This window comes from Asterias rubens, chromosome 12 (assembly GCF_902459465.1).
Source record: "Asterias rubens chromosome 12, eAstRub1.3, whole genome shotgun sequence".
NCBI lineage: Eukaryota > Metazoa > Echinodermata > Asteroidea > Forcipulatida > Asteriidae > Asterias > Asterias rubens.
In genome coordinates, this window is record NC_047073.1 from 2,711,327 (window position 1) to 2,736,542 (window position 25,216).

At 40.6% G+C, this 25,216-nt stretch overlaps 1 protein-coding gene across 1 annotated transcript in view; it reads right to left on the minus strand.

Moving 5' to 3' along the window:
* LOC117297562 (pikachurin-like) overlaps window positions 1-25,216 on the minus strand; it is a 58,658-nt gene that overhangs the window by 1,478 nt on the left and 31,964 nt on the right. The window contains exons 5-13 of the mRNA XM_033780660.1: window positions 20,507-20,654; window positions 16,102-16,288; window positions 8,352-8,477; window positions 7,105-7,342; window positions 5,591-5,819; window positions 3,886-4,066; window positions 2,955-3,033; window positions 1,949-2,092; window positions 1,035-1,222 (exon numbers count right to left, since the gene is read on the minus strand). Coding sequence (XP_033636551.1) covers window positions 1,035-1,222; window positions 1,949-2,092; window positions 2,955-3,033; window positions 3,886-4,066; window positions 5,591-5,819; window positions 7,105-7,342; window positions 8,352-8,477; window positions 16,102-16,288; window positions 20,507-20,654 — 1,520 coding nt within the window. The remainder of the gene's footprint in view (window positions 1-1,034; window positions 1,223-1,948; window positions 2,093-2,954; window positions 3,034-3,885; window positions 4,067-5,590; window positions 5,820-7,104; window positions 7,343-8,351; window positions 8,478-16,101; window positions 16,289-20,506; window positions 20,655-25,216) is intronic.

The window sequence follows — 25,216 nt, forward strand, 5'->3', positions numbered from 1 at the left end:
ACAGTCGCATTGTTATGATACTTGTATACACTGCCTATATGTATTGAGTACATTGGGGCTCACCTACATGTACGGTGTAGGCTATAATAATAAAATATACTTTCAAGACTACTTGATTTAAGGGCAAACAACAAATCTAAATCGGACTCAATCCATTTTCCCTGCCAATGTTTATCAAAATATTTTGATAGATATCAAGGAAAAACTGACGCGTACTTTCACGTCACCCTGAACTTGACTCAAATATTTCAAATTTCCATTCCTGATAAACATCATATGGGAAAACCATTCGGTCATTTTTTTTTTCAAGGTGAGATTGTTTCCATAAACAGCATGGCTAGACTATCGAGTTCCCACCATGTCTTTTTAAATGACTCACATGTGCAAAGGAAGTCAAACATTTTTTGAATGATTTCCTGCCGACAGATACATGTCTGGCAACATTGCTGGGGAAGATGGGCCTCAATTCATGTCAGTGCTTGTTGGAGTTATCTGGGTCTGGGGTACGGTTCAGTTTCAAAGAGCTGTTTAAGCGACAGATGCAACTGGCGATTTCACCTTAATGAATAATCTGACACTATGAAAGGCAATGTCCAGAATTTGGACATTTTCTGAGTTTTTAAGATTCAGTCACTTGTATTTTAAATGTACCAATGGTTTTAGGGCCAGAATTTTCTTTTTATATTTGGCGGTAATTTTTTTTACACTTTCATTTCCGATCTAAATGGAAAAAGTTAATGGCAATGACTAAAGCACTAAAGTGCATTGATACGATTATTGAAAAATGCGCTATTATAAGAACTAGTTATTATTTTTATTATTATTATTAAAAGTTGCATCTCTATTAGGCATTCAAAATGTTGCTACACCAGACATAACTTTGTGACGTCAAATGTCACTTGTGTAAATCTTACCGTAAAAAAATGTTGTTGTTAATGAATATCAAAGTTAGATTAAAGTTGCCGCTTCGTAAGCACACATAAATGTTAAACAAGACATAATTTTGTAATGTTCAAATGACTTATAAAACTCACCTAGAAAAATGCCGTTGTTAATATCGAGGCTTTTCATTGCTCCCGGCGCTGAAGCCATATGGCCCTCTCCTTTATCGACCACAATAGTTCCTGATGCTTTGTTTCTCTGGATGATCACCTTATGCCAGTCACCATCATTAAATGTCTTATTGGTTAGTACTGACACAGCACCACTGCCCAAGTTAAAACTGCAAGAAGGATTTGGAAGGAAAATAAAGTTTACATTCCAGAACTTACAAAATTTGCCAGAAAAAAGGTTTTGAATTACAGATAAACTGTGATATCCGGCAATAATGATATCATGTGGTGAATGCATCTACACAGTACAAAGTCAACTCCTTGGCCATGTTCAGACAGTGTACTAAAGTTAGACACAAATCAGAGTGGCATGGCTGGCTTGAGCCTAAAGTGCTCGCCTCTCACCAAGGTGACTCTGGTTCGATTCCCAGCCAGGGCCATATGTGAGTTGAGTTGTGCGTTGGTTCTCTGCTGTGCCATGAGGGTTTTCGAGACCATTCGGTTTTCGATCTTGGCTGTGCTCTGTGGTCAAAATGGGTTGATGTGGCTGGCAGCCAAAGGCGCCCTTTCATGCCTGCTTCTTGAACATGTTGTAGCCGCGTCCTTCGCAAGTCAGCTCTAAGCTGCGAGTAAGGATGGTAAGCCCCTCCCCTCCCCCCCCTGAAAATTAAATCAATTTAACATCACGAGCAGACTGCCTGCCAGTTTGAAGCTCCAAACCAAAAGTGCACATTTTCATAACAACTGGCTGGGACTAAGCAATTGAACCAATCACGGAGATGTGGTGGTGAAAAGAGACTTAGTTCCTCCTCAAAATATGTTAGTATCCCCGCCATATTCTATGTAAAAAATCGTTTGTACACATTTAATGTGGTCCTCAAACGATTGTTCCTTACCTCCATTTGAGCATGCCGTTATCGAGTCCCAGTGACATGAAATCACTGGTAGGTTTCATGACATCACGTCCCGCCCAGAACATCAGACCATCGGAGCTCCATGTTCGGAACTCAAGCTGGATGCTGTTGTCAGTTCCCCCAACTCTGCATAGACAAAGAAATAAAATATGCTCAGTACAATAATAACAATTATAACCAGTTTTTATATAGCGCTTTTTACTCAAAGGGCATCTCAAAGTGCTTCAGACATTATTACCCCTGGTCACTGGGCTTTAAATCATTCCTTCACCATCTCAACTCCCTGGGGAGTATACAGCCTGTGCGACAATTATATGCGCTACTCGGCTAAACCAAGAACCATCTCTGCCCTCAATCACAGGTACCCATTTACCCCTGGGTGGAGAGAAGCAGTTAAAGTGAACGAACCCACACTCACTGCTGAACAAAAGCATCAGAGCTTGAGTTCGGTGCTCTTATCCTGTGCTAGCCTTGTAAGCATAGAATGCCTAGACAAAGTCCAGGTAAATTATCAAGAACCAGGCCTCGGGGAGTTTAAACCACTAGTTGAAAACCGATTCAACGCACTTTGATTCCCATTCATAAATACCTTTTAAGGTAAAAAAAACATCAACACTTTTTGGTCAAAAAGTAAAATAAATGCAAAAAATATAATTGTTCAATGATTTCTTTCAACACAACACCCCTCCAGCTATGAAATGGTAATGCCCTCGGGTAAACAACTCCTTATAAGGGAATGCTGTGCGCGTTGCACGTATCGCATGATGTGGCACAATTGTTCCAGCCGTTGCTCTCGACCAATAGGAATGAAGAAACTGTCTTATAAGCACAGGTGCAAGCTCGCGTGTCACGCCCATGTTTCAACACTTTTTACTGGTGTGATATCATCCGTTCAAACACCCCCACGTGATGCCCTCTCGACCAATCAGAATGGATAAAATGTTTAGGTATTTATGAATAATGTTTACAAATCTATATGAGGACTCACCTTCTCATGGCCCAGTCACTGGTAAACCTGAGGTAGCTACTACCTTGAAATGAAGGTACCTTCACCTCTCCTTCTATCTCTGAAATAAAAAAACATCAACACTCATAAATACTTACAAGTGGAATGACATACATGTACATGTTCAACAAAAGGTAAAACACTTTTAATTTATTTATCTAAACTTTTTCACCATTATTCCCCTACTTGGACTTAATGATCATCTTCCATTTTGTTATGGTCAAATATCCTTTTCTTAGGCTGCTCACTTTCTTTTGGAATAGTCTTCCTGTGCACATTCGCCATGCTACTTCTTAACACTGTTTAAAGCCATTGGACACTTTCGGTAAACAGTTTAGTCCAAAGGCCCACACTTCGTGTCACAACTTATATATAAAATAACAAACCTGTGAAAATTTAGGCTCAACCGGTCATCGGAGTCGGAAGAAAATCCACCCTTGTTTCCGCACATTTCGCCGTGTCATGACATCGAGAATTGATGAATGTTTTAATGTTTTCTCAAAAAGTAAAGCACTTCATGGAATACTATTTCAAGAGAAGTCTTTCACCATTATCTCTGTAAACCTTGTTGGTTATTTGAAAATCTGTGAACTTTTTTTTCTGTTCTGTTCTAATAGTGTCCAATGGCTTTAAGTCTCTGTCCCAAACTCATTTGTTTGAAGCTGCTTATTTGAAAAATAGTTAATTGTATTGTATCTTTCACACTTAGTATATTTTATTATTCTCTTTAAGCGCATAGATGCTTTTTCATTAGGCGCTTTACAAATGTCTTTATTACTATTAATACTACCAACACACCTTTGTGTGTTAATAATTATATAAGAGATGTTAAATTTGCATCGGGGATAAAGAATATTAATTTTGATTTTTACCCATACACTGAGAATTATATACTAACAGAATGACGTCCTACCTTGTTCGCAATTGATGCCCTCAAACCACAGGGGACACTGGCAAGAATACGTAGAATGCTGCGCTGCGCATTCTCCCCGGTTCTGACATGGGAAACCCACGCAGGGGTGATCAGCGTTCATCACGTTGGCTCCTCGCAAAGCTTCATCAATCAGATCCAGAGGTTTGTCGTTAATGATCACCTAGATACACACAAAAATAAAACCTAACTTATTGATAATAATCATAAACAATAATATGCGCAGTTGAACGCCCTCGGTGAATGAGCTTGGTTTCTCCACTGAAGTAATAAAGAGTGGGTTGAGTATCGGGTTGTGTCATGAGGAGGTCACTTGACATTGGTTCGCCTTCCAAGTGGTCCGAAATAAGACCAACAGTAACATGCCATCTATCGTGTATAGTGTTAATGATTGTAACTAAAGGTAGTGTGGTTTAATTCTTGGTTTTAGTAAGTTTTTAAGTTAAAAATTATTTTGAGAGCGACCAGTGGCTTAGATCATTATAAGTAAACATTCCTTCTGACTTTGTTCTTGATGTCATTGAATGAATATTTCTATTGATATAATTCTGGTTGAATCAGGGGAACACAACAACTCAATTTTTTTTCTCAGTTTTACCGTCCACCGATGTATAAGGAAAACAATATTTTATTTGTTGTAAAGCTTCAATGAAACCCTTACCCCCTTGACTCACTTGCCCACAAGCAACCTCATCCTCCATTCTGCAGTCACTCAACAACAAAACGTGTCAACATTTAAGTTAAGATCGGTTTGCCCGGCCCAGTGATAAGCAATTTGTCATTTAGGCCTACAGTCATGACAGTAATCCTTCGTCACGACACCTGTGTCCTTAAGCAAGACACTTTACCATTTGTAGCTGCATCCTTTGATCCTGTGCGCTGTGTAATGCACGTAAAAGAACCCAGTACACTTATCGTAAAGACGGCATTTGTCCCGGTATTCCTGGTTTGATCAGCAGCATATTGAATTTAACATTTATTATTAAAACAAAAAAAACTTGTGCCACAGCACCTTGTAAACCATTCCATTGTGCTATGTAAAAGAAGATGTCTCGATTTCACAAACATAGCTCCACATACCTTGCAGGAAACATATATACATGTACCTGAGTTGATACATGGGTGCAATGAAGCACTACATGTATGTACAACTCAGTGGTATTATTATTATTGCAATCAGAGAATTGCCTAAAGAGGATTTTGAAGGATTTGAGAGGGTTGGGGCTAAGCTCTGCCTTTAATGCATTAACCAATCACAACTCTGCATTTTAATACATTAACCAATCACAACTGTGAACGGGCTCCCGATCTTCCATAAAGACAATCAAAATGTCACTAAAAAATGTGAACAATCTGTCACCACTTGGATTTCTGCATTGGCTTTCTGTAATTGAGTGGTGTTGCACTAAGCAAGACACACATGTACCTGTCGTACGCGCTAAAAGACCAAGATAAAGCCCGGTTCATGCTTTCTGAAAATGCAATACAAATTTTGTGGTCACAAATTCGCAACAAATAATTCGCATCAGTTAACTTGTGGTTAACTCCTGTGAAACATACGCTGCGCAAAAAACAGCCCTGTGACATCAAAAATTACTTCGCATTCGCGTTTGAAGTATGAACCGGGCTTAAGTTGCAATGGTGGGCGGTGGGTGGGGCTCGATGAACAGATTTAGCGATTTCACACCTTCTGAATATCTCCAACAAATGATGTTCCAATGTCTGCCTTGTGCGAGATGTGTGCCTGGTCTTCCACACCACCGATGAAGAGGTCACCGGCAAAGGTCAACTGTGTGAAGGCGCCCTCTGCCATCCCTTCGATGACCTTTCGTTTGTCGACCTGCAGGGTGCCGTCACGAGCTGTACGCGAGGCTACAGCAATGTGCCACTTGTTGAGGGCTATTGGCTCTGAGGTTCTGTAGTCAAGGGAGAGAACGAAATATCGTCAACGAATTTCCCTCCTTCTCATCAAAATATGCCTGTGATATTTTTTTTCACAGAGCACAGGAAAGTACTGAGTATACAGTGCTAACATACATCAGTGTATGGGTAAAAACAAAAAATTAACATTCTCATAATGTTCACTTTTACTTTTAGCTGTTGAAAGCACATCTGCTTAGCAAGATATTTCTTGTGCTAAGTAAGTTCATATGGATTTGGATATATATTCTGGGTATATATTAGAGCAAGACGAGGAGAGAAGACAATGAAGAAACTTTCGTTTTAGACCTGAGAGGAAAACCCTAGAGAGTTATTCAAGGGAAAACCCACACAGTCATGTAGGGACTGAAAATACAATCCACATAGTGCCCTCTATGGGATCCAAACCGGGGTCCCAGAGGTGGAAGACGAGGCAAGACACCAACCTGACTGTCTTGTAGCATACCTGCTTTATTGGGCGAGAATAAATAATAATAATTTGGGGGGCTAATCATCCTTACTCGCAGCTAAGTGCTAAATTGCAAAGGATGCGGCTACAACGTGAAGCAGGCATGCAAGGGTGCCTTTGGCTGCCAGCCACATCAACCCATTATGACCACGGAGCACAGCCAAGATCAAAAGTGTTTGATTTTTCCCGAGGGAGGAAAACCGAATGGTCTGGAAAACCCTTGTGGCACAGCAGAGAACCAATGCACAACTCAACTCACATATGGCCCCGACCGGGTATCAAACCAGGGTCACCTTGGTGAGAGGCGAGCGCTTTACTCACAAGCCAACCATGCCACCTTATATGGATCAGCAATAGTATAATCATAACTTATAACAAATTTCATCCCAATGTTTACCCTCTTTGGTACTCCAATAAATCTTTTGATTAATGAAGTTAAACTCTCCAATGTTGTTTGCAGTCAGACAAGATAAATTTAGAGGCTCGCAATTAATTCAGCCAACATCTGACAATCGTCAACCAATTTATCCTCAAATCTATCACCTAGTAAACCATAATAGAGATCTTAGTTTTTGCTATGTTGTTTCCATGTGCCTTTAAGACAGTGCCAAAGATAGTTGCAGGGTGGAGAAAAATTCCCATGTAGAACAGAAAATGTTTTGGATATTAGATTATACCTCCGTCACAGTCACTTTGAAGTGCTTCCAGCATTAGGCCTCAAAATGGTTGACTATGGTATAGCCACTGTTTAGACAGCAGAGGGGAAAAAAGGCGTCCATCAAAAGCCAATTTAGGGTATTCTATTAACAAACCTTAGCACAGCTGGCCCCGATCCGCAATCAAATCTGAATTCAACATGGCCATCAGACATGCCTAACGAGACGAAATCTCCTGAGCGGTCCAATTTCTGTCCGCTGTAGAGGAGCACACCTGTTAGCTCATGGGGTCGGAATACAACTTCAATCTCCAGGAAGGACAGGTGGTTCTTACCGAGACTCTGATGGACGAGGTGAGAGGTTCCGTTGAAAGATGGGATGTGGAGAAGTACATCTGTGGATCAACAGCAACAGAAAACAATGATAAAGTGTGGATGTTGTGGAACATTAGTAGGAGATAAAGGTCAATTACAAATGTACAGAATGTATACAGACAATGCAGACGAGGTGAGAGGATCCATTGAAAGATGGAACGTGGAGAAATAAATCTGTGGATCCACAATGACAGAAACAATGATGAAGTGTGGATGTTGTGGAAAATTAGTGGAAGATAAAAGACAGATACGAATATATACAGTGTATACAGACAATGTAGATGAGCTAAGAGGATCCGTTGAAAGATGGGATATGGAGAAGTATGTCTGTGGATCAACAACAGAAACAGTGATGAGGTGTGGATGTTGTGGAAAATTAGTAGAAAAACAAGTATAATACAAAAAATAATTTAAAAAGTATATATATGTTTGGAAAGCTAGTATGAACAAGTATGTAGGTTTCTGCTGGAAGATAATTATTTTGTGCATTTTTCTGAGGTCTTCAGGAAGTGATTTCCAAAGTCTTGGTGCTATGTTGGAAAAGGCCTTGTCCCTATAACTGGCCAGCACGTCCAGGGAACATGAAGCGTATTGCTGATAAATCTCAGGCCTGGTCTAGTTGTGAAATACATGTAAAAAAATATATATAATTTAATATTTCCATTTGGGCAAAAACTTAGTATTTGCCTGTCAAGCATAGCAGTGCCCTTCCTTGAAGACTTGATAAGAAATCATGAAGAACTCTTTTTCTATTTTCGTCCTATCAACATAATCTCAAACACACACATCAATAAAAAATCGTCTACACATATTTCCGGAAGACTGCACATTTTAAAATAAGAAGAAAATCAATTTGGCACGCTTCACACATTCTTGTCCTCACAGTGTAACGCACTCTAGATACTTGTCAGTTTTGGCTGACACATCTCGCCCAGTCAATTCAATTTGGCTGTGTCTGAATGGCTAACTAAGCACTCAGTGCAAACTGGTAAGTCAGCAGCGTGCCGTGAGATTGAATTATTATTATACCTTTCTCGCATGTGGGTCCGGCCGTCCCTAATGGGCAAAGACACAGGTAGCGGCTAGCGGACTGGGCGACACAGGACCCTCCGTTACTGCACATTCCCTCGTCACAGAGACCACTGCTGCATTCACCTAAGGCAAGAAGGAAAAAAAGAACACAAGAAATATGCTAATGATTATGTCAACACAATATAACCACTTTAGGTTTGTCGATTTTGGTTTTGCAGTACACTGATGTTTGCTAAAGGCAGGGTATTCTTTTGGCGTTTCCCATCGAAGTTGCAAGATAATAATGAGAGAATAATGAGAGAAAAACCCTCTTGCTGCACAAATTTGTTTGCTTTCAGATGCCTAGTAAAAGGCTTCCGGCCTGAAGTCTTTTAATATTGAGTGAGAAATTACCTCTTTCTCAAAAACTGCATTACCACAGAGAGAGTCGTTTCTCACAATGTTTTATACTATCAAAAGCTTTCAATTGCTCATAACCAACAATTATTTTGAATCACTACCAATAGTGTCAAGTTTTAGAGCTACTGCTTAGTCTAGATCCACTAAGTGGTACCTCTGGCCGTTTTACTACCTCCCTAATTCCAAAATCTACTAGAAGAGGAGAGAGTAAATAGTGAGACAAGTTCTCAAAGGACAAATCTTCATAGTAAAGTAGATATACACACAAGTATACACATGGTCTTCTGACAATGACAAAAGCAAGCTAGTCGAAACGTTGGAACCAATTAAAGAACCGACTCCGTGGTAGTACAGTTAATTACGATCCTATAAGCTTAAGCAGTAGTCCCAGCCGATTTTCTATACCTTCCGCCCAGGTAGTAGTTAAAAAGCAGGACAGTTCTTTTTAGAACTGAGAAGTCTCCCAAACAATCCCCCAAAATCTTCTCCGCGGAATATACATGTATAGCAAAACAGTTCTCTAAAAAGCAAACTCTACCTGGCAAGTAGATACTAACATGGTGTTGCTACAAACCAAATATATATTTTATCCTCTTGTGGTATACCGGTAATTCATTTATCCGCCCGTTATTCACTGTTCTCTCCAATTTAACAAAAACATTTCAATCAAAAATCATCAAAAGTAAGAGCTTTCCAGACAAAATAACAACATCCACGACAAAATAATTTGCAAACTGCTTGAGCAAAGTGCACCATTTTCTTCATATTAAATGTCACATTTCTTGTTGGACGGTCAAATTCTCATAAAAGGTTTAACCTAAATGTTCAGTTCAGCGAAAAAAAAATATAAGAACAGTTTTATGTATAAAGGAACCTTACAGAATTGGTAAGAAACAAAAATCGTGAAGATCACAGATTTACATACTAAAATTTACACAGTCTATGATGATGATAGTATAAAACATCCCCTGAAATATTTCTGTCTGAAATGTCATATTTGATGAGAAATAAATAAATAACATAATTTCGCGTTTGGACTTTATCGTTCAGTGAGTGTTTTATTCATATTTTTTGTTTTGGCATCGATGCAATGCAAAATTTGTAATCCGTGTTTCACTATTCTCTCGTTACCCAGATGGTCGATCAATCTCAAACTTGTACAGGTTTGTCAGTTTATGTCCATGGTGGATTACATAAAGTGCTTACACTGCCAGCAACTGTTTTGTTAGCAAAAACCAATTCTGTAATGTTCCCTAAATGCAATAAAAGAAGCCCTCACTTAAGCACATAAAGCTTTTCCTGGCTTTGAATCCCAGATGTATTAAATGTCCTCGCTCAAGAAAAGAATCAATGGGCTTTTAGATTTTTACCATTTAATGTAATAATAGATGACTCATGACAAAAGGATGCGCTTAACATTTTGCAGCAGCGACATTTTTAAATGGAGCAATTCTGAAAAGAAAAAAAATCTTTCGGAGAGTGCTTTCCAGCATGAAACTGACATGGAAATTTGGCAGCAAACTTCCTCAGTAACCAAGGGTGTTCCAGTCTCATTAAATGGTTAACAAACTTATTAACCTCGGTTGCCCCACAATGATCCCAAACATTTCGTATTAACCCCTGGCACCAGAAAATAATTTGAAAGCCACTTTTTGGGGTAGGCTTTTCTCCTTTTTTTTTTTAAAGGAACACGTTGCTTTGGATTGGTCGAGTTGGTCTTTGAAAAGCGTTCATGTAACCGTTTGTTATACAATCGGTATGGTTAGAAAGATGTTGTAAAGTAGAATACAATGATCTACACAAATATGCCTCGAAATTGCGTGGTTTTCGTTTTACCTCGTCGACAAACACGGTCGGCCATTTATGGGAGTCAAATTTTTGACTCTCATAAATGGCCGACTGTGTTAGTTCGCGCATAAAATGAAAACCGTGCAATTTTGAGTGATACTTGTGTGGATCATTATATTCTACTTTTATAACATCTTTCTAACCATGCATTTCATAAAAAATGGTTTCAAACGCTTTTCATAGACCAACTCGTCCGATCCAAGGCAACGTGTTCCTTTAAATACTGTATCCTTGTGACATACATTCGCCCATACAATTGTTGCTTCCGTTGAGAGTAGGCCCATGGACTGATGGATGTGTTCACTGCACTACGCCAAGTTGGCTTCTAACCCTATAAAGATATATATACATGTACCGCGCTGCAAAATCTGAGACAACCTTGATGGATGGTAAAGAATTACAGCTGCTCTCCTAATACTTTATTAAGTCTTGTTTATCCTTCTGCCCTGTTTACAAACATGTTTACGCCTTCTGCAATGTTTCACGAGAATTCCATGACTAAATTTAGTTATTCCTTTAGGTTTGGCACACCAAAGACTATTTTATGGACTGTTAAAGTGTTTTGGTACTCCCCCCCCCCCCCCCACAGATTTACATTAAACTTAAGGTAAGCTTTCCACCATCCATGTATTTTCAATCTGTGTGAGTTTGATGTAAATCTGTGGACATTGTGTTTTGTGTCCTACAAAAAGTACCCAGACCTTTAAGTGGGGGGGGGGGGGGCAGTGGTTAGAAAAATACCACATTTTCTAGCTCTATACTTCCATTCTTAGAGAATTCCTCTACCAAGAAAAACCAAAACAATTTGTAGTATCCAGAGATTTAATTTTATTTGTAAAAAGTAGTTTTCAAGGTTCGATAGATTTAACATACAACTGTAACATTGTTCACATTTATTTTGGGCAAGGCACGGCAAGGCAACACATTCAGTGTATTGAGATTGACAAACTTTAACCCTTGAGGCACTTCTTGTAACACATTAGAACAAGTTGATCTTACGACATGTGACTTACATGTGAATGTGTTTTCCATTTGTGCACAGTTTGCCTGCAATATCACTGCCAAGTTGTCAATGTTGGTTAACACATGGACCTATGCGTCATCTTATTGAGCTACTATCAAAAACAACCTTTTTCTTCAGAACACCACCCTATCCTGTTTGCTAAGTGTGTCATAATTTCACTTTAAAGCCCTTTTCACATTAAAAGCAAACATCCAAGGACATAAAACCCCAGGGCATTCCCAGAGATTTTCAACCCCACTGCCCCCACTATTCAGTTCACACTCAATTCAATTTTCCAGGAACAAATGAACACTTGGTATGCAAGGTTTCCAACCAGGATTCTTTAAAACTGTGGGGAATTATTGGTTTTAATAGCCCCAATGTGCAATCTGGATCATTCTATGGGTGCGTTCGTTTAGCTTCCCTGAGTCTACCCCGCAGTGCTCACCGCACCCGGGTGAGCCCCTGACAAGAGCTAATCGAACGATCACACTCGCCCTCTCGTGGTGACGGCATGCACCTCAGGTCACCCCCAAGTGACCCACTCCACAAACAGGGCACTGGGGGCAGACCGGGGTCGACCCAGGGGAGCTAAACGAACGCACCCTATATGGTAAGCTACAGGGGTGTCATGGCCGAGCGGTCTATGGCGATGGACTTAAGTTCTGTAATTTACAGAATGTGGGTTCGAATCCTGGCCTGGGCAATTGAGACACTTGTGCCATGAGCAAGGCATTTTATCATAATTGCTTCTCTCCATCCAGGAGTACAAATGGATACCAGCAAGAGCTGGGGAGTAACCAGCGATAGACTGGCTAGGGGGAATAGAAAAAAGAATTACACAAGATTTTCAAAATAGTTTAATTTCGCGTATCGACCAATAATTGTGCGAATCAGCACCTAATTCGTGCACACTAGCTTGTGCATGGGGAGTACCAGATAGCATGTTTACCCCTGACTTATCTCCCCGAAAACATTATAGAACCCCTTCCCCCTGCTCAAAGTCAAGTTGCCCTCACTGGTTTGTCTGTTGTAATTGATAATCGCCCCCAAACAACCCAAAAAATTGCATCGTCTCTTTAAACTGTATGTTTTCAATCACTAGTTAATAGCTGTTGACTTGAGCGTCTAATTGAAGAGCAAAAAAAAACAATCTCCAAATTCAGTCCAGGTCTCCGTATAATTAAAGGTTGTTCATTCAATTGCTCCTGACGTCCTGCTCAAAGGGACTGGAAAATAAGATGAAACATTCGTTTGCCTCTAATGAGAAGTTATTGCACTTGTCGTTTGCATTACATGGTCTGCCTTCGTCCAGACAATCAAAATGTTATTCATTAGAGGCTTAATGGGCAGGGAGGACCAACTTATTATAATCAAACGACACAATCTATTGATAGCATCAGTCCCTGGAACTCGCTACCGAGAAATAAATAAATACGTCAACAAATTACTCAACCACTCGATGATATATGAGATGTTTTTATGAGGGCATGACTTTTGGAGGGAACCTTATCGATTAGGTTGCACAAAATACCTTCAATTTATGTCTCATAATGTAGAGTAGAGATCCTTTATATAGCAGCCAAACTAATTTAGTTACAAAACAATTTATGGGAAATGATAAAAGTACTCCATCATTATACAGGTTTCTGTTTACCCCCATTTCAAATCTACACAAAAACTCCTTGGTCTTATCTTTTTCATATACTTCGGCCTTTAAAGGTGGTGATTCAACAAAGAGAAATAAATCCCAGAAATTGCATACTTTTAATAGGGTCTTGTAAATATTCAGAAAAAATCACTTGGTAACAAGCCATGGAGAGCTGTTGGTAATATAAAACATTGTGAGAAACGGCTCCCTCTAAAATAACACAGTTTTTAAGAAAGAGGTAATTTCTCACTCAAATACTAAAAGACTTCATTAAGTAGTATTTTAAGGGAAGATTTCTTCATTTTTATAAAATCAGTGGATGGTGCGTTTTGTGTCCTAAAAAAGTACACAAAGCCTTTAACAAACTTTAGCAAAATTATTTGTTGAACAAAAAGTGTGCGAGACCCGAATAAAAACATAAATAAATGTCTTGAGGTATGACGGATCGGTTTAAGAAGATCCTCATTTATAAAACCACTTCCATTTCATCATAGGAGCGGCAGACACAGACCGGACGCTTCTCTCCGAATGTTTAGAAGCTTCTCATCAGTCATCCATACATAATTTAATTATTATTATCATTATTAATTTTGTTTTCCAATTTGGATAACCTCGCTTGATAATCAAGCCAGACAGTGACGTACCCAAAGCTCTCAGTCTCAGACTGTACAAATGATTTTCTTCTTTTCCTTTAAAGTCTCAATTACAAACTACACTATTCATATTTCTGAGGTGACACTCTCGTCGGATAAAATATTCCAAGCTCGAAGGGAAGGTATGAAGAGAGTTTAGAGGGAGTATTGTCATGTAAATTTCTCTGTAAATGTCAGGCATGGTGTAAATCGCATTAAGCGCTGGCTCTTCTTACAGGAGCTCAGTGACGAGAAGAAAAAAAACACGTCTTGGCGACGACGTAACTTGACCCTGAGTCACAAGAAACCTCGCATCCATGTCCAAATGGCACGGAAAAAATGAAATAAAAATGCGATCGTGGTCACTTAAGCGATCGCTTGTATCGATCGGCGTGGACAAGTCCGTTGATCAAGTTTCAATGGTTGTTATTGCTGCATCTGGGAAAAGTTGTCAAATCCATCTGAGTTGCTTAGACATTTCTCCTGAGGCTGTCTCATGGGTGATCAAGATAGATGAATGTGTGCAATCACTTAGAAACAGCTTCTCTTTGGAGACATGTATCCTTAACAGATTTGTCATTTATGTATGTTTTTCTTCTTTTTTTCTTCACTACACTAAAAAAACATCACTAAAAGAAAGCTTTTAACAAATTGATTACTTGTAGAAAATTGAGAATGTTTTGCATTTACACTTTTACGGAATTCTGGTATTGTATTATTAAGTTTAAGAGCTGTTGATAGTAATAAGTATAAAACATTTTTAGGAATGGCTCTTTCTGAAGAAATGTAGTTTTGTCAAATAATTAAACAACTTCAGGCCTAAAGCCTTTTTTTAGGAATCTGAAAGTACACAAATTTGTGCAACAAGGGTGTTTTGGGTTTTCATTATTCTCTCGCAAATTCGATGACAAATTGAGCCAAAATGTTCACAGCTTTGCATATGTTGGGATACATCAAGAGAGAATACTGGTCTTTGACAATTACAAAAGGTGTCCAGTGCCTTTAACCAACACCATAAGCACTGGGTTATTAAATCATTGAAGGTGACGAACCCCAACCACCGGAAGTTGTGTTCCTTCCATTACTGGCAATCTAGGAAGTAATTTATTGTTTACATTTAGTGATTATTGTCTAATACATAAAGGCTGCCTAGCTGTTTGCGTTTCCTTGTATTGATAACTTATTTTGTTTTAGATTGGAGGCATTGCATGGTGAGGTATCAACATATTTTAGAGAACTGTCTTTCTTTGTTCTACTGTACTACCGCGGAGTAGATTTATCGGATGTTTGGGAGACTTCTCAGTTCTGAAAAGAACTGTCCTGCTTTTGAACTACCTGGGCGGAGGGTATACAAAATTGGCTGGGACGACTATGATAGCTTATAGGATTGTTATTAACTGCACTACCGCGGAGTGAACTCTTAAATTGGTCTCAACGTTTCGACTAGCTTGCTCAAGTCATCGTCAGGAGACTATTTTGTATTATGCACTTTTCTTCTTGCCCATATTCATAAGGGCCCAATTTCAAAAAGCCTGTAAGCACAAAAACTTGCTAAGCACACAAAAGCATTGCTTAACCGAAACGGGTTACCAGCCAAAATTACATTAAGTTGACATTATTATGACTGGTGCCCCACTCAATTTGTATTTCACAAAGCAATAAAATTCACAAAGCAATACAATTCATCGCAAGACAAATTTTCAGTATTACCATGGTGATTTGTATTGTGACATCACAATTTACTTAGCAACTACGATTGATTTGCAGTTAAGATCAATCTTAGCCTCTTTCTGAATTCGGACCCAGGTCCTCCAAAAATATTTCCTATTTAGCTATTGTTGACATCGATGTTCTCTATCCAATTACAATAATTACACTCAGCAATTGCAAGGGTAGTGGGTTCGAAACCCACCCGAGTAACATGCCTGTGATATTTTTTCACAGGACTCGGGAAAGTACCGAGTATACAGTGCTAACACACATCGGTGTTAATTAATATTCTTTATCCCCGATGCAAAATTAACATCTATTATACACTCAGCTTATTTCAGGCATGTGAGTAACTATCCATGAAAAAAATAGAGGAAAAGATACTATTCCTATACTTTTGTACACAGAAAGTGAAGGAAAAAAGAGGAAACTCAAAACCAAAAAAGAGGAAATCAGCTGAAAAGAGGAAGTTGTCTCGCATGCCTGTTATTTTGTCCAACTTACCCACATCGATTCCAGCGACAGCGAACCCTCTTGGTTCCTGCCTCATATCTTGGTCCACGTTATTGATGACCAGTCTTTCTACGCATCCTGAGAATCCCACATTGATGCCAATGTCGTCCAGTGCTGTATAGTTACTGTGACCGCCGAGGTACAATGGGCTACGCAGTGTAAGCTTAGAGTACAACCCCTAAAACACAACAGAGCAAAAAAATTAAATAAGCCATTGGCCTGTTATCATTTGAATATTGTCTGGTACAATGACTTGCTTGATCACAAGTTACCACTTAAATTTGAAGTCACCAGACTATCGAGACAGTTGCTACGCCACATGATTAGGGGCAAGCTTTTGCGTAGTTACCTAAGAGACGGGGTACACCCATACACTATTCTGAATGAATGTGTATGGCTCAATGGTACCAGGGTTTGCTCATCTGGAGATTGCGTTACAAAAGCTTGCCCCGAACCATTTGGCATAGCAACCGTCTCTATGGTCTGAGGAATTCAAATGTAAGCAAAACTTTCTGCAGAAATTCTGTCTGATAGAGTGTCATGGCCGGGTGGTTTAGAGCATCGAATTCAAGTTCTGGTGCTGATTCACCGGAGTGTGGGTTTGAATCCCGGTTGTGACACTTGAGTCCTTGAGCAAGATACTTTACTATAATTGCTTCTCTTCACCCAGGGGTATAAATGGGTACCTGCGAGGGTAGAGGTTGATATTGTGTATGAAAAAGCCACAAGCGCCTTACAGGCAGCTCAGGGATATTATTGGCCCTATGACCAGGGCACTAATGTAAAGAGCATTGATACGGTTATTGTGAAATGCGCTATATAAGAATTTGTTATTATTATTATTATTATTATAAATTTTTGGAATTTTACACCATTCTATGTCAATCAAAAATATACAACTACAAAGGATCAAATACATGCAAGACTCTCGACATAAATCTGAATAACAAATAGAGTCAGGAGGTTTACAACTCATTTACAAGGGGAGGGGGGCTTGGTGGGCAGGGCTTGAACTTGGGGGGGGGGATCCACAAGACAGAAGGGGCTTGTAACTGAAATGGACCAGGATTTTTTTCTTTTTAAAAGCACTGGACAGTATTGGTAATGGTCAAAGACCAGTCTTCTCACTCGACCGTTTAAAACCTTGCAGGGTCAGCGCATTATTATTAATTAAGGCCCTTGCTTTCGACTCAGGCCTTTATCACACGACACTGACCCTGCCGGTTTTAAACAGCCATCAGGAACTCGCTACACTTTTATTCCCTTATTTAAATTCAGTTCAACCCCTAATGCAATCTGAAGTATACATTCCTCACTTGGTACATTAACGTGATAAACGTAGCTCTTTTAGACATTATGAGCTTTTCAAGATATTCTGCAGCTTTCGCTGGAGAGTCAAACCCACCAACATTGAAATCCTTTACCTAAGACCGTCTTCTTCACAGTGTGGAGAACTTTCTACATACATGTACGATTGGTTACACATCCATTGACACATTAAATTACCTTGTGCTTATGAACTCGTTTATGCTATGCTCATCCAAGAAGGGAAACGTTTGAAGGAAGTTCAAGAGATTTGTTAGAATTAAAAGTAAAAACACATATAGATTGTCAAAGAAATAACAAGTGATGACAAATTGGACATTCCAACCATCAATAACCTACCCTATCCTACGAAGAAAATCTTTTCAAGGCCAAACCTACCAACCTATTAAGGCAACCTACGTACCGTGCCCAACCTACATGTACCCAACCAAACCCATACGCCCAACCTATGTCAATGCCCAAACTACCCAAATACGCCCAGCCTATCCCACCACAACCCCAACTAATTCAAACAAGCTACCTGATGAACCCAAGTCCACCTAGACTTTAGGAAAAGCCGTTAATTGTCTGCGATAGAGAAACGGCTCTCTCCAACTATCACATGAGACTGATGCTCTGCGCAAGACTACTGACAGTAGTGACGCGAGCAGTAGTCTAACTAGAGCATGGAGGCTTCCTCCATGCCTAGAGCAGCCCTATCACAAGATAGTCAAAGGGGAGACGTTTTCTCGTTCACCGTGAAAGACATTTAAGGACCTGTCCACAAGACTACAGTCGACATAGACCCAAGCTCTGTTAAGGGCACAACATACGTGTAATGCCCAACCTACCCAACCCATACGCCCAACCTATCCCACCCCAACCCCTACTAAATCAAACCAGCTACCAATGAACCCCACTCCACCAAGACCAAACCTCTATAGACCCAACCTAATGCCCAACCTACCTAACCCATACGCCCAACCTATCCCACCCTTACCCCTTCTCAATCAAACCAGCTACCAATGAACCCCACTCCACCAAGACCAAAGCTCTGTAGACCCAACCTAATGCCCAACCTACCCAACCCATACGCCCGACCAATCCCACCCCAACCCCTACTAAATCAAACCAGCTACCAATGAACCCCACTCCACCAAGACCAAAGCTCTGTAGACCCAACCTAATGCCCAACCTACCCAACCCATACGCCCGACCAATCCCACCCCAACCCCTACTAAATCAAACCAGCTACCAATGAACCCCACTCCACCAAGACCAAAGCTCTGTAGACCCAACCTAATGCCCAACCTACCCAACCCATACGCCCGACCAATCCCACCCCAACCCCTACTAAATCAAACCAGCTACCAATGAACCCCACTCCACCAAGACCAAACCTCTATAGACCCAACCTAATGCCCAACCTACCTAACCCATACGCCCAACCTATCCCACCCTTACCCCTTCTCAATCAAACCAGCTACCAATGAACCCCACTCCACCAAGACCAAAGCTCTGTAGACCCAACCTAATGCCCAACCTACCCAACCCATACGCCCGACCAATCCCACCCCAACCCCTACTAAATCAAACCAGCTACCAATGAACCCCACTCCACCAAGACCAAAGCTCTGTAGACCCAACCTAATGCCCAACCTACCCAACCCATACGCCCGACCAATCCCACCCCAACCCCTACTAAATCAAACCAGCTACCAATGAACCCCACTCCACCAAGACCAAAGCTCTGTAGACCCAACCTAATGCCCAACCTACCTAACCCATACGCCCAACCTATCCCACCCTTACCCCTTCTCAATCAAACCAGCTACCAATGAACCCCACTCCACCAAGACCAAAGCACTGTAGACCCAACCTAATGCCTAACCTACCCAACCCATACGCCCAACCTATCCCACCCTTACCCCTTCTCAATCAAACCAGCTACCAATGAACCCCCATCCCACCATGACCAAACCTCTATAGACCCAACCTAATGCCCAACCCACCCAACCCATACGCCCAACCTATCCCACCCCAACCCCTACTCAATCAAACCAGCAACCAATGAACCCCACTCCACCAAGACCAAAGCTCTGTAGACCCAACCTAATGCCTAACCTACCCAACCCATACGCCCAACCTATCCCACCCCAACCCCTACTCAATCAAACCAGCAACCAATGAACCCCACTCCACCAAGACCAAAGCTCTGTAGACCCAACCTAATGCCTAACCTACCCAACCCATACGCCCAACCTATCCCACCCTTACCCCTTCTCAATCAAACCAGCTACCAATGAACCCCACTCCACCAAGACCAAAGCTCTGTAGACCCAACCTAATGCCCAACCTACCCAACCCATACGCCCAACCTATCCCACCCTTACCCCTTCTCAATCAAACCAGCTACCAATGAACCCCCATCCCACCAAGACCAAAGCTCTGTAGACCCAACCTAATGCCCAACCCACCCAACCCATACGCCCAACCTATCCCACCCTTACCCCTACTAAATCAAACCAGCTACCAATGAACCCCACTCCACCAAGACCAAAGCTCTGTAGACCCAACCTAATGCCTAACCTACCCAACCCATACGCCCAACCTATCCCACCCCAACCCCTACTCAATCAAACCAGCAACCAATGAACCCCACTCCACCAAGACCAAAGCTCTGTAGACCCAACCTAATGCCCAACCTACCCAACCCATACGCCCAACCTATCCCACCCCAACCCCTACTCAATCAAACCAGCAACCAATGAACCCCACTCCACCAAGACCAAAGCTCTGTAGACCCAACCTAATGCCCAACCTACCCAACCCATACGCCCAACCTATCCCACCCCAACCCCTACTCAATCAAACCAGTAACCAATGAACCCCCATCCCACCAAGACCAAAGCTCTGTAGACCCAACCTAAATACAATGCCCAACCGACGTCCAATGCCCAACCCACCCAACACGCCCAACCTATCCCATCTGAACCCAACTAAATCAAACCAGGAACCAACAAACCCCAATCCAGACCCAAACAACCCAAAGGTACCCAGTCTAGCCCACTTTCAGGTCTTTACAACTCACCTTTGACTTTCCCTTAACAGGTTGCTCCTCATCGACTTGGATCCAGCCGTTCCAGTTATCTCTATTGACGGTGACTGTGTGCCATTTACCAAGGGATACCACCAAGTTACTTGTAATAATGGCCGGACTAGTCCCACCAAGTTCATACCTAAAGAAAAAAACACAACATCCGGTTTTGTTAAAAAAGCAAGTCGAATATAATAAAAATAATATTACTAATGACTTCTTGCAGGCCTGATTCTTTGTTGCTGTAAGGAGAAGGCATATCTTGGTTGGGGGGGGGGGGGGTTTCATAGAGTATTTAAACTTACTACTCATGAGACCATGATACTGGTAAACATGTAGCCAAACAAAGATAGACGATGTGACCTCTGACGTCACTTGAAAACCATAACATGATTCGCGTGCATACCGCCGGGCAAAACCTTTGTGTTTTGGCAGCCAGCTAGTAAGTACACGCAATCTTACCATGACTACGCATCTTTTTGCCAGGCGAAACATGACGTGTACAGTGTTTTGTCAACCAAGGGGCGGTTTGGATGTAAACATAGGTCACATCGTCTATATCATGACACCAGTAATCAGACCTGATACTTCACGGAGGCAATGAAGGCGATTGCATCCATGCCCCTTGGTCATTGCCTTGGTGCCCTTGAAATGCTCCAGTAGAAATTTACAATTTCCTCATAGGGTGCCCTTTACCCAAAAAGAAAATGCATTAGTGCCCTTGCCCTTTAAAAAACGAAGCGAGAGGACTGGGACTTGTCAATAATTATTTGGGGCTATTCTTTGGGCCTGATTCTTCGTTGTTGTAAGGGCAAAGCCCTTATTAGTTTGGGGGAAGGGCGGTTCATAGAGAATTTTAACTTTTTACTCATTGGAACTTATCCAAACTCTAAGACCGTACTGGTACACATTGGTCCCAACCAAAACGGCTACATCAAAGCAACAGTTCATTAACTTCTCCAAAACTGTTCCAGGAGTGACCCTCCTGGAACCCCCCCCCCACCCCCACCCTGACCCAGAATCAGAAGATAAATATCGGAACAACTTCTGTTTATGTCGTTTCAAAACAAGCGGAAATACTCCAACCCACCAAAATGGCTCATAAATTGGAGACCAAAGGACTGTGTCTGATGTTTTATATTTTCCAGATGGGAACGTACTCAGAATTCATGTTCCCAACCAGCGACCAGGTTTTGCTGTAGCTACACGTACATTATTTGTGTGTTTCCCTGAATGGAAAAAAAAATAAAATCAATTCTGCATTATCACTTAACATCGACGGCAGATTGTTTAAGCGTTTATGAGTCAGGGGAATGCTGCGCCTAGGTGTGGGGTGTGGCTTAATGTCACAAGAGGTTAAAACTTGGAACTCAATTGGTCGTCGAAGTTGCGAGATAATATTGGAAGAAAAAAACACCCTTGTCACACAAAGTTGTGTGCTTTCAGATGCTTGATTTTGGGACCTCAAAATCTAATTCTGAGGTCTCGATATTAAATTTGTGGAAAATAATTGTTTTCTCGAAAACTATGTCTCTTCAGCGGGAGCCGTTTCTCACAATGTTTTATACTATCAACAGCTCCCATTACTTGTTACCAAGTAAGGTTTTATGGTAATAATTATTTTGAGTAATTACAACAGTGTCCACTGCCTTTGAACAAAAAGAGGAAAACATCCTCTCAATTACTCATATGCAGGTGTGTTTTGTGTAAGGCTGTTTACAACGCAAGCCTGCAACACCTCTATGAAATATGTTTTCCGCCAACTCAAATCATACTAGCAAAAACAGCTGTTTGGGCAAACACTTCTTTGAAAAAACAAGTACAGCAGAGAGAGAGCAGACGCAGAATTGTGCTCTGGGATACTCAGTGCACAAATCACTGCTATGGTTTTAACTCCGAACCCTTCTTCATATTTCTATTCTTCTCATCTTCTTCGTCTCAGATAGCCCCAAGATACCATGTGGAGCTTTAACTCCGCTAAAACCATATCTGACCTTTGTCGACCCACCATGGCCGAGGCTACGTCACTTCAACCCCGTGGGGAATACTCCACATATCAAGCGAGCTCTACCGGCATACGCCCAAATTTAATAACATACATCTGACCTTTCCAGATTATCAGAATCTGGGGCGCTCCTGACATCTTCAACATCTGTTTTTTGGTCCTTTTTTTTTTTGGCAGAGCCAGGATTATAAAACTATCTCTCTCTCTCTCGTCTTTCTATCTTCATTTTGCTGTGATTTGAACCCTACAACCAGGGGCTTCGGATGCTTCCCTTGGTTAGGTCATTCCCCTTTTACTCGGCGGCCACGTACTGCTTCAGCGACCGAGGCCCCCCTGCGGCTGAATTGAGACTATTAGTTTAGGCAGTCAGAACGAGTCATCTGCATCAGTTTTTATAGCGATGAGACGGTTTGGGCCAAATAAAAATAAAAGCACGTTAAGCTTCCCCGCCCACTCTTTAGAGGCTGCCTCCTTTTAATTTTTTTTTATGATACTTTCTTCTTTTCCAAACAATTTATTTATTTTTTTACGAAAAAAGGATATATTTTAACAATCTCAGCAAATAGTTTTTTTTTTTCAAACAATAGCCTGGACGTATTAAAAAATGTGTCTGGCGGCCATTTACAAAAAAAAAAACATGCCCTCCTCCTTCCTTTTTTTAAAAAGGGAGGACGCTAAACGTTTTGTTTTATATGGCCTTAGTTTTACTTTGTGTCAGTTTCCATTCCAGACTTTTTTCTTCGCCCCCTCATAACAAGATCACAATCATATCATCCAATGATCCGTAAAAACATATTTCTTCTGGAATTTGAACCAAGTCACAGTGATGTGTAAGAAAAGAAGGAAAAAACAACACTTTATCAAATTGTCAAAACACTTTGCTATGCCGAATGTCATCAAACACTTTTTATTATCACTTAAGTTACAAGAGTGAAAATATGTGACCTACAAAGCTTAACAAATGCTTGGATCACGTGATAATAAACATACCCTCCCACGTTTCTACTACTGTTGAGTAGATTTTTATAATTCTAAAAAGAACTGTCCTGCTTCTTACAATCTACCTGGGCGGAAGGAAGCTGCTTTTATTTGAACAAGCACTGAGAAAGGATTGATTGTATTTCTCTTGTGTGTAACAAGGTCCTACATTTTCACACTCGACATAATCAAAAGTATTTTTACTTGACTCAAAAGTCAACATTTGAGCATCACTTCAATTTGCTGAAGAGATAAACACAGTTGGGTATTATCATTCAAATGAAAAAAAACAAGACCACTAGACTTGTCCAGTCATGTTTACAGCGTCAAATTTTAGCCCTTGTCCAAGTGACATATTAAAAACTATTGTTCAGCAGTGTTGCTGTTTTCCAAGAAGGAAATTCCACTTCACAAATGGGTTGTTTTTGTTTTTTTGTGTTGTTTTTTTAAGCCTTCGAGAAAGACTCCCCTAGGGTCGAAACGTCAGGCCATTAAAGGCATTGGACACTATTGGTAATTACTCAAAATAATTATTAGCATAATACCTTAATTGGTAACAAGTAATGGGGACCTGTTGATAGTATAAAACATTGTGAGAAACGGCTCCCTCTGAAGTAAAGTAGTTTTTGAGAAAGAAGTAAATTTCCACGAATTTGATTTCCATAACTCAGATTTAGAGTTTGGGGTCTCGAAATCAAGCATCTGAAAGCACACAACTTCGTGTGACAAGGGTGTTTTTTCTTTCATTATTATCTCGCAACTTCAACGACCAATTGAGCTCAAATTTTTACCGGTTTGTTATTTTATGCATATATGTTGAGATACACCAAGTGAGAAGACTGGTCTTCGACAATCACCAATAGTGTCCGGTGTCTTTAACTATTTGTTGCTTTCCAAACTTTCAGTGAGACAGCTATTGCTTGTAAAGTGTCCACTTTGAACCCCTCCGCCCTGGTTTGTTTAGGAGAAAACAAGATTATCTTGAAGGTACTGGTTCCTCCATAGTTTAGATCTTAGTCTGACAAAATACAATCAACTAATTAAGTAACGCTATTCACTACATAACCACTTAGCATCACACAAGTACCATAAAAGCAAAAGACATCCTGTTCTGGAATAATAGTGATGGTCTTACTAAATCCTGAACAATGACTCTTCCAAGTCGCCAGTTTACTTGGCCTAATGAACAGGCTGAGCTGGGAGCTAGATTAATGCACCCTGTTTTCACATTGATGAAGGATAAACTGTAGCCACAACAAATTATCAAACTTACAGACACAAGACACTATTGGTAACTGTCAAAGAGATCAGCAGTCTTCTCAATTGGTGTCTCAACATATGCATAAACCTGTGAAAATTTGAGCTCAACTGGTCATTGAAGTTGCGAGATAACTATGAAAGAAAAAACACCCTTGCCACGCTAAGTTGTGTAACTTCTACAGATAACTAATATTACAAACATCTCCATTAACAGTGAGTAGGGATTCATGTTAAAAAAATCACTGGCTAAAATTACAACGGTGTATGAATGAAAATAGCACAAGCCTAGAGTAACGCCTCCACCAGCAAAATGAAACCAAAACCAAGCTGATGAGTCACTCTTAAATCTGATTTTGTTGACTTCACTCGAGACAAATAAAACCCAAGTTATCACAATCTGTTGTTTGGATTCTAGAAGATTTCCAACAAAGTGAGACGTGTTTTTTTTCCAACTAAAACTC